At 43.3% G+C, this 10,724-nt stretch overlaps 1 protein-coding gene across 1 annotated transcript in view; it reads right to left on the reverse strand.

The window, feature by feature from the left end:
- Window positions 1–4,671: 4,671 nt before the first annotated feature.
- The window catches only part of hsf4 (heat shock transcription factor 4), a 10,899-nt gene continuing 4,846 nt past the window's right edge, over window positions 4,672–10,724 (reverse strand). The window contains exons 5-8 of the mRNA XM_005754069.1: window positions 8,957–9,032; window positions 8,092–8,159; window positions 6,888–6,987; window positions 4,672–4,794 (exon numbers count right to left, since the gene is read on the reverse strand). Coding sequence (XP_005754126.1) covers window positions 4,672–4,794; window positions 6,888–6,987; window positions 8,092–8,159; window positions 8,957–9,032 — 367 coding nt within the window. The remainder of the gene's footprint in view (window positions 4,795–6,887; window positions 6,988–8,091; window positions 8,160–8,956; window positions 9,033–10,724) is intronic.

Here is a 10,724-nt window from a genome sequence, read left to right on the forward strand (position 1 = left end):
TTCCAGCAGCTAAACGAATACGATTCGGTCAGATGCAGCACGCGTGTGGTTTGTGGCTGATGTGAGAAATACGCTGATTGAATCATTTCTTCGTGACGTGACAACACTGTAAAAAACAGTCCTGCATTTGTGCACAAAGAAATGGATTTGTTTGATAGTTCGATTAGTCTGATGATCCTCTGACGATATGAAGCTGCATTGACATTAGTCTTAAACAAGAGACTGTTACCTTTCGCCTCAGAAAGGACTATTCACGGCACAAATTCACTGTTCTTCACAGCCAGCGGCTGGAAAAGCCTCGACTTCCTGGTTCTGGAACATGTACTGTGAAAATAAACATGCACACGTTAAAATAAATCCCAACAGAAACGTTTCATATTATATCAAACAATTTGTTTACACAACAAATATGTGAGGACTGCACTGTACAAAACTCAGTATGAGCTAATAAATCATTCAGTCATCCATGCTAATAAACACCAAGGCTGTAAATGCTGGGAACAGAAAAGATTATGAACAAACATGGCACTAAAGGGAGCTTTGAACATTTAATAAAAGGTTGTAATTTTAGTGGCTTTAAAACATCCAAAATACACCAAATCACACTTTATGTGTTCTTCATACAAAACTCTGAATTTTATGTATTTATAATTACTGAATAATCTCAGCTCAATTTTATTTACAACAACCACCTCGATGCACTTTATACTGTAAGGTAAAGACTCTACAATCACACAGAGAAAATGTCAACAATCAAGTGTTCTCATCTAAATTGAAGAGGAACAGAAGCAGGATGAACAATGAATTAAGACTCAGACCACAAGTTAAAGTAACAGTTGTATTAAACAGAACTAGCAGGGCTCCACAGCTGGTCTTTGTGTCTTCAGTCAACATGAGTGGGCTGTGGGGGGGTATCTGAAGCCACCCGTGTTGTACATGTGAAATATAGGATGGCAGATATAACAACGTGGTGACACAGGATCAGAAAACACTGTAATTATAAGACAGTTTAACAGAGTGCAGTGCTGGGGTTTTGTGTTTTTGTAGGATAGCAGGAACATTCAGGGTCAACAATTAGGAAAAGGCAGTTAGCAGTGGTTGATCTGAAAAAACACTTCGGATCAACATGTCTGTGAAGGTTCTCAGTCATCCAGGTCATCGTAGTCAAGGAGCTTGCAAAGAAAAGCGTCTGGACTTCTTTGAGTTGCTTGAAGACGTTTCACCTCTCATCCGAGAAGCTTCTTCTGGCCGATGTTCACATTTTGGACAGAGATGGTTTGAAAGAGGAGTGAAAGAAGCATCTATGTCCACTGTGAGCGACCATCTTTGAACAGAGGCGGGGTTTACGACACCAACTCTCTGCCATCTATAATCCAGTTTTGAGATCCTTCCCAGACGCCTTAATGCCCACTCACATCCTGGGCCATCTGACCTCAGGAATTCGCATGATAAGGTGGGGTCAGGTTTCACAATGAGCTCACCTGAAACTCTGGCTGATTGGGACCCACACCCAGCTTCACACCTTGGCTCAGGCGATTAGAGGATCATCAGGGGTCCTTTTGTCCCTCTGTGGGGGGAAACTCCCACTAGGTTTATATCTGGGACTCTCCACCATTTGACCTTAGAACTGAAGAAGCTTCTCGGATGAGAGGTGAAACGTCTTCAAGCAACTTAAAGAAGTCCAGACGCTTTTCTTTGCAAGCTCCTTTGACTTCAGATCAACATTTCATGGCACTAGGTTACCATGTGACTATTCTTCAAGGCAATTTTTAAAAATGCAGATCTCTCAAAGTGGGTTTTTAAAAAGCCAGATGTTGGTGACGATGTATCGAGAAAGAGGGCTGCACCTCTGAGGCATGAAAGTGGGGGAAAATCTGACTGAAGAAACTCCAACAATAGTGACCGAGGAGAAAGCCAGAAAAGGCACAGCCTTCCAAAGTGTTCCCAAAACCTTCACTGCTTGAGCTGGCAGCAGACATTTAGCCAGAGTTGGGTTGGTCTGCAGTGCATGGACAAATTATGTTTATTTACTTCAAAAGAAGTTTCAACTCCAGCAGACTCACGAGCAGGTTTCCCCTGCTGCTGTAGATCATTCCAAAGTATCATGGTGACTGATTGATGAGAACCCCAAGGCTTGAGAGGAGAGAAACTTTGTGTTACAGGGTCTGAACACACTCATTTTTACCCCCACACAAGAGTGCTGGCACCACAGGAAAGGCTGAGATGCTTTACAAAATAAGAGACTGGGGAGCTCCGGTGTCAGAATCAGTTCATCATCACTGACTGGAGGCTGAGCAGGAACCAGTGTTTTTAAAATGTTCACAGGAACCAATCAGCAGGTGACACATCAATAGGCCAGCCCATGGGATCAACCAATCAGGAGGAGATCTGCAGAAGACTCTCAAAGATCCTCAAAGGTGGAGAGGTCTCATACAAAACATCACTAAACTCCAGTGAATATGAGGCTGTAAGAAGAATATTTTGTCCTCCTGCAGCTGCTGGTAGTGAGAGCTTCCCACAAGGTGAACGGTATAAAAACATCTGGAGTTTGTGTCAGAGTCACATTCTGCTTCCTTAAGTGTCTCTGTCACAGAGCAGTATGGAGCTGCTGTAGTAAAGCTCCACCTGCTGGGGCTTTTTCACACTGCACTGATGTGACTGATCCTGTTACAGCATTCACTTTGTATCTGATCAGTGTTTTCACACTGATGCACATCATCGTAGTGAAACTGAAGGACTTGTGTTGCTGTGCGGAAAAATGTGTAAGAATCAGATGAACATTGAATTTAATGTTACTGAAACTGGAAATAAAATAGAAGATGAAAGTCTCTCCATCATCGCCACGTGCTTGCTCGTAGGGGATTGTTGGGTCTTTTCAATATTATTGAGCTGGTTTACCTCCCAGTGACTAAAGCTTTGAGAGTCACATGACTAAACTTACTGGTTTGAGGTTGGACTCCATCTCTGTGAAGTTCCACTCAGTCAGAGGCAGACTTAGACTGAAAGGCTAGAAGAAACAGGGGGGAAGCAGCATAATGATATGAATACAATAATACACTCCGCTGGCTGCTGTCTACAAATGCAGGCCATTTACCATATAATCATTAGGGATGGGTACCGGTATCATGGCACCAGTTCTGACATAAACGGTAGTAACCAGACCGAAAAGCAGCGCACATTTCGGTGCTTCATTTCTGCTTTTTTTTTTTTACTGAGATGTCACACACTTTCTAGCCAATCATTTTACCTTTGCGAGTGTAGTAGGCGGGCCTGGGTACGTAGGTTCTTTTAAAAACGCCCAAGGTGAAGCAGTCAAAGTATGGCTGTACTTCACAGCAAAAGATGCAAACTCAGCAGCAACAAGTGCTTTAAGCTGATACTGTGATACTGTCAAAGGAGGTAACACCTCAAATCTGATGAAACACCTGGCGACGCATAGCGTTTTTTTAAAGCCGAGAAATGCGCCGTATTTGATAGCTTGCTGCGAGACCTCACACCGAGCACATCTACTGCGGGTGTGGTGCCAGACCCAGAGTTAGCAACATCCCCCAAGAACCCGAAGAGGAGAGTCCTGGCCCCTAGCCCTGCCAGTGTAGCAGAAATGATGAGGATGATGATGCAGCAGCAGCCGTTCTTCTCTGCGTGAGGAGCTTAATGTTGTTCGTGTGTAATTTACGTTGAGTAGGCTAACCACGTTATTACATTAATGCATGTAAGGTGAACTAGCAAACACCATCATAGCTACATGCAGCTGTCTTCTTGTTTGATGGCAGATACTCCCTTCACCCTGGCCAAAAAGGCTAAAATGACCAAAGAAAAAGTGGAAAACAGCTGAACATGAGAGGTTTTTGGACAAAGTTTGTGTTTTTTCCATTGTTTAAGCACTGCTTCCAGCCAAGAGTGATACCATATATGCCCCATAGCTGCAGAAAAGGCTAACATTGTTATCTTTTTACAAAAAACAGCTGAACATGAGAGGTTTTTGGACAAAGTTGGTGTTCTTGATTTGTTCTTGATTCTTTAAGCACCGGCACCGTTTCAAAAGTACCGGTTTGGTACTGGTATCAGATAAAACCTAAACGATACCCATCCCTAATAATCATCAAACTGACATCGGTCAGCCTGATGTCGCAAATATCTACTGACATCCATGACAGCACTGGTCCCAGCTTCCACAGCGTTTTGCTGATGGCTCCTAAGAAGCAGATGCTGCAGCTCCTCCAGACTCATGTCCACATTCTCCACTGTGTCTGCAACCTCAGCTCTGCACACACACATGGAGGATGTGTTATACAATTCATACACCTCACAGTACTTTTCTGTTGCATTACATTTTCCATGACTTCGTCCACCTGTGAGCACCTACCTCTCCAGAGCAGGTCTCTTGCTCCTCCTTTCCAGCATGGAGCCTACAGAGCCCCTCCCCTCCAGAACAGATTGGACCATTGCAACAGGAAGGACAGGTGGTTCAGAGGAGCACACCTCACACGGGGAGGTCAACGCTACAGCCTCTCCTCCCGGTACACTGCTTCCTTTTCCTCCCCCTCGTACCCCTGGACTCACAGGCTCCTCTTTGATCAGCATCATGCACTTCTCCCTACAAGCAGAGTCACACGTTGTGTGTTAAAAGTAGCTTTTAATAGTGAGCCAAGAAAGTCACACATGGATCTCCTACCTAGTCTCATCAGGCTGCATCTGCAGAGCCATGCTTGCCTGAGACATATCAGTAACATCGGATATAATCGGTCCTCCTGCAAGTCCGCTAGCAGAGCAGGAAGCAGTATCACTGGATGGCTGAGGGCAAAGAGGAGAGGGCTGTGATGCATGTTTGCTCTAATAAATTTAGCACCAATGAAGTTGAAGATTTTCAGGATGCTTGTATTTAGTTAAAGAAACAAAACAACACACAACCTAGAATCTGTTCAAACATATCTGGTTGTGAGCCCACATAAATGCTTTTGGTTCCTGAAAACAGTTGAAGTCAGAATTTCGTTGGACTCGTTTAGACCTTTTTTCAACTTCAACACTTCTGTGATTGTTTCCTTTGCAGCAGAGCCTGTATGTAACAGTCCTTTACAGACTCATGTGTTTGACCTCGGACTGCAGTGAAGCACATCGGTGGCCCCCTAAATCTGTCACTGCACATTGCTTCCACCTAGTGGTGACGTACTGTAACAGCTGGATTGATGGCGCTGGAGTGTTAAAGGATATGTATTCAAACAGATGAGGACAAAATGATTAACCCCTCCTATTAAAGGTTAAAAAGTGCATCAGTTATAAACACGCTTGTCTAAAATGGAAAAAAAATAATTGTTGATGTTCATAAAATAGGAGATGGATCCAAAGTTATCATTCCAAGTATCATGAACTGGAGTGAGAAGTTTCATCAAAGAAAGCTAGACAGTAAAGAGCCAGTCTGTCAGAGGTAGGAAGCAAAAGATTTCAAAGAAGGAAACTAGTGAGAGATGTGTTTACAGATAGCAGAAGAACGACCGAGACACCGGTGAATGACTTGGCCGATTTGGGAACTGAAGTCTCAAAGAAGATAATCACGAGAAGCCTGCACAGGAACAAAACTCCACTTCTTCAGAAGAGACGTCTTCAAGCCAGAAGACTTTGGTCAGATAAGACAAAACTAGAGCTCTTTGGCTAGAAACACTACTTATATCTGAAGAGGCCTCTCCTGTTTGAAGAGCCACCTCGACTGGACAAGACTCAGTGGTCCATCTGCATCTAAAGGTCAAAGGTCACTCTTTTGAGGACGCCAGTGTTCACATCTTAGACAGAGAGGACAGATGGTTTGAAAGAGGAGTGAAAGAAGCATCTATGCCCACTGTGAACCACCATCTTTGAACAGAGGCGGGGCTTACGACACCAGCTGTCTGCCATCTATAATCCAGTTTTGAGATCCTTCCCAGACGCCTTAACCACCACTCACATCCTGGGCCATCTGACCTCAGGAAATCACATGATAGGGTGGGGCTAAGTCTCACAGCAGGTTCACCTGAAACCCTGGCTGATTGCGACCCACACCTGTTTTCACACCTTGGCTCGTGGGATTAGGTAGAGGATCAATAGGGGGTCCATGACCCTCTTGGGGGAACACTCCCACAGGGCTTAAATCTGGGACTCTCCACCATGAGAGGTGAAACATCTTCAAGCATCTCCAGATGCTTTTCTTCCCAAGCTCCTTAGACAACCCTAAGGACACCATTCCCACAGTGACACACAGCTGTGGGGAGTCGGGAAAGATAACAGAAGATTTTGAAAGAAAACCTCAAGCACTCCACAGTGAAGAACTACCTGCAGAAGGCCAAAGTGAATGTTATCGAATGGCTTGCACAATGCACTGATTTAAATCCCACTGAAGTTCTTCAGACTGAGGTAAATGCAAGAAGAGACCATCAAACATGGAGAAGCCTGAGAGATTAGCCAAAGAAGAATGGGCTGTGATATTTCAGACGATGTATGTGAGAGTTGCCAAAACCTACAACAAAAGAATAGAATCTATTATCCAGCAAAAATGATATGATTCATTATTAGTATCAGAGGTGCTAATGATTCTGTCCTCATCTGTATAATAAACTATGATTTAACACAGTAGCTGTCATGGTTCTACATTTAGATTCATCAGTATTGGGAAGTGTGTATGTACTCGATCAGTTGGTTTTAAAGGTCATTTTAGAATCGCACATAGCCGAGCACTTAGGAAGGCCAGCTGTTTACCTCAGAGCTGATTTGACTGCATGTTGCTACCAGCGCTGTTTGTGCTGAATGTGGAAGGTCAGCAGCAGCACAGCAGATTATTAATTATAGTTCCCAGTAAAATGTGTCCACACGGTACTTTCAACAAACTGAAAACCAGACTTGAGGTGTGTCGTTCTCACCGACTGGATGTAGAAGGGCTCGTGGATGGCTTCCATCTGGTGACTATGGCTGAACTTGGAGGCAGGAGGGCTGGGAGAGCCATCGTCCAGCATCAGAGGCCTGGAGGAAGCGTTATTGTTTCACTAAGTTATAAAACAGTAGTAATATCAGCTACGCACAATGATCATCAATGTACTAATTAACAAATGGTTAATTGGTGTGACTGGAGCAGACGTCTGTTTGTCTGTGGTGTTTACACTGAAACCTGCTGAATGCTACAGTTCTTTTCGATCCGTCTTTGTTACACGGCTTCATGTAATTAACAATGCCGAGTCACAAGATTCAGTCTTTCAAGAGCTCATGTGCTCCTTTGGTTTTGTATTTATTAACCAACAAGTCCATGCAGCAAACACATGATTGTGTGTGTGCTTTATATCCACGGATAATAATCTCAGCACTGAAGGGCAAATTCAGCTGGCAGCAGCCAGTGGTGTGCTAGACCCCACCTCCACTGTTTTAAATCATTAAACTGGACCTCTGTGGTGTGCGTGTGGAATGTTTTTAATGGATTAACCAACAAACTTTATGCTTGTCTGTGGTGATACAGACCGTCCAAGGAATCTGTGCTTCAGTTTACATGCTAACACTGTAACTACGATGGCAAACATGCTAGACTGTACATGCTACATGCTACATGCACATGTTAAGACCCATGCAGAAATGAGCTCGAAGCTTTTTTAAAAGGTTAATTTTGGAGCAAGGAAACTTGCAGTGAGAGTAGATGAACTAGGACACAAAACCCAGATTGTGGAAGTGTATGAAAAAAAAGACACATTTCTGCAAAGCATACATCTGAACTCTTCCCGACCCAGAAATACACATTTCTTTGGCACTTTTGTGTTGCGGCGTGCCGTTGCTTTCTCACGTCGGCCTCGTTCACTCTCAGTAACAAAGCTGAACCAGCATTTTACACACACAGCCTGTCGTGCAGGGTCGCGCACCCTGCTCTGCCTTCACTGTGTGTGTGTTTGTGTCTGACTGACTGATTCAGCACTTGTCTCCATTCACATCGCTTGTTGAGTTCGATTATTCAGTTTGTCAGCTGAGCCAGCCCTTCCCTCTGCCCCACTGTGGCCCTGTTTGTCTCACTTTTGTTGATTGCTCTACTGTGCGCCCGTGTGTGTTTGTGCACAGCTCTGTGTGTGTAGGTGTGTGTCTACTCACAGCTTTCTCTTTAGGCCCACAGTGCTGGGTGTGTTGGACTGCATCTGGCTGAACAGAAACTGAATCAGCTGGCAAAGACAGAACGAGCATGTGTGAATCAGCAGCTCACACAGGAAAACATCACCAACTCTCATTTTTTACCTTCAGATATAAACAGAACAGGAAACTGAGAGACACGAGCCCTAACCTCCCCGCTCACATGTTCAGACGATGAACCTTTGTGTTTCTCAGGTCTGATGGTCTGAACATTTTCACTTTATAAACTGATTCATCTTTTTGTGAATCAGACATGCAGCAAAAGTGCTGATGCTTCAAGTAACAATCCAGTAAGCTAGCTGACGGTGTTAAAACAGCACTCTATCAAAGCAAAGGAAACAATGCTTTATGACGCCAGAACATTTACCTTCAACTCTAAAACAAAAAGTTCAAAAGAAATACTGTAAAACACTGTGATACAAGTGCCGTCAGTCCTGCATTCAAACGTCTCACAAATTTATACATAAATCACCTTAGCTGTGAAAAGAACTTCATTTACTTTCCACCACAGCGACGAACCCACAGAGAACAAACATCCACTGTGTGGTTTGAATAACGTCTGGAAGGAAAATTATACTCCTGCTGCCGACCTCTGGCAGGTTTCATCAGTTACAAAGATGCTGGAAGCTCAGCGATAACAGAAAGAAACGGTAACATCACCGCAATATAGCTTTGAAGTATTTGTTCAGTGTTTATTCCTTTAGAGTGGAAGATACATGTGAAATACAGAAGCGTGAGTCAAACGTGAAGGCAAAAACTTTCATTACTTACTTTTGTATTTGTGTTTTACATAAACATATAAATGCATCATGAGTACCCATAGACTGACCTTGTTCATGACTTTCTGTTGCTGCGTGTGGTTCTGTCTCAGTGACACCACCTCCCGCCACAGCACCTCATTCTGCCTGCAAACGGAGGGGAAACACTGCAGAGATCAGAAAGGCGGAACGAGCAGAACGAATGCGAAACATTACAAGTATGACCTGAAGGTTTTGTTATAGCCACCTGTTTATAGACTAATTACGTTTTTAATAAGCAGAGTTAAAAACTGGGTTTCGATGTGATGCAAAGAACAGAGCACAGTCGATTCTTCCATGTAGGTTTTTTTCACTACTTTAGGTTCATTCAGGTTAATCTCACGAGCATGCGTGCTTCAGGCACAAGCAGTGTTTCATTTAACCTGTCAGGCATCAGTGCACAGCAATCTGTGCAATCTCTATAATGTATTTATGACTCTATTAGCTGTCTTTTCCTCCGTTTGCCTAAAAACAATCCACCCTGAGGAAATGAAGATTCTGTCTTTGTTTTGTTGATGTGCAAAAGAAGAAAAGTTTAAATAGTTGTGTTGGTTAAATCCCAAATTTGCCTCAATGTGGAAATGTGTGCAGGGTAGCTAAAGGAAGCAATGGCGTCTAAATGTGACATAAACACACAGCGATGATCTTCATCATCCACCTGCTGACACACTGACTTTCTGTGATGGATGTCCACACCATTGCTCACATACATATGCACGCACCTGTGTTCACGTGTGCTCACCTTTCTGAGAAGATTACCAGTGGTTACCGATGTGTGTGTGTGTGTGTTAGTCAGGTGAGCAGGTGAACATTCTCTTCTCTCATTAACAAACAATACGGAGCACAAAGCAGCCACACAACAGGCACAGCAGCTCTGTTCAGTAACAATAGTGTGTAGAAAAAAAGTGAGGTCATCTACTTAGCAAGAGAAACAAAACACAGGTTAGCTGCTGCTCTGACACAATCCCTGTCTTCAACATGGGCCAGCAATGTGTGAGTGTGTGGGTCAGATGACCACGAGCGGACATCGCTGTAGCATGGCTGTATTTATTTGACCAAAAACAAGTTCAGAGGACAAATAAAAAAATGTTTTTAACTAGAAAAATGTGAAATATTTTTTCAAGGAGACAGAAGAGTCAGGAAGGGCGTCGTTTCTCTGCCAGTGTAAAACTGAACAAGGACACTTTATGCAGCCGAACAAGCGTCAGTCATGTTTCTGGGCTCCACACACACATCATACTTTTCAGCTCCCTCAGAGGTTAAAATGTTAAAATAAATAAAAACAGGATCACAACGATCCAAAAGGGCTAACTGTTTTTATTTAGGTGTCTACGCTTTAATAATTGTTAGAAAGACTGTGCTTATATTCTTCCAGAGAACAGCACAACACTCTTCCACAATCACAGTAATTCGCATTCAAATTTCAGTCAAATATAAACTATTAAACGTTTCTGTGCTTACACGTGTTTATGACTGTAATAATCTACAAATGTAGTTTTTGCACCTACAGTAAAATAAACAAAGTGATTTTGCAGAACGTCTGATGCTCCAGTTCACACTGGACTGAAACGTGTGTCTGAAACTTCAGGCTTTGAGTCAAAGGGAACTTTTTTCAGCACGTTTGTGCGAATCGTCTGAAGTTGAGTGTTTTTATTTTCTGCTGCACTAAAATCCCTTTTACCTAAAAATCTGTTGAACTTTTGAAACAGTGGCGCCTCTGTGACAATGACAAATCAAAATCAAGAAGGGGCGGGACAGACGCACACAGACACACACAGACGCACACAGACACACACAGAC

This window comes from Pundamilia nyererei, unplaced genomic scaffold (genome assembly GCF_000239375.1).
Source record: "Pundamilia nyererei isolate P.nyererei 1_Seehausen unplaced genomic scaffold, PunNye1.0 scaffold00503, whole genome shotgun sequence".
Taxonomy (NCBI): Eukaryota; Metazoa; Chordata; class Actinopteri; order Cichliformes; family Cichlidae; genus Pundamilia; species Pundamilia nyererei.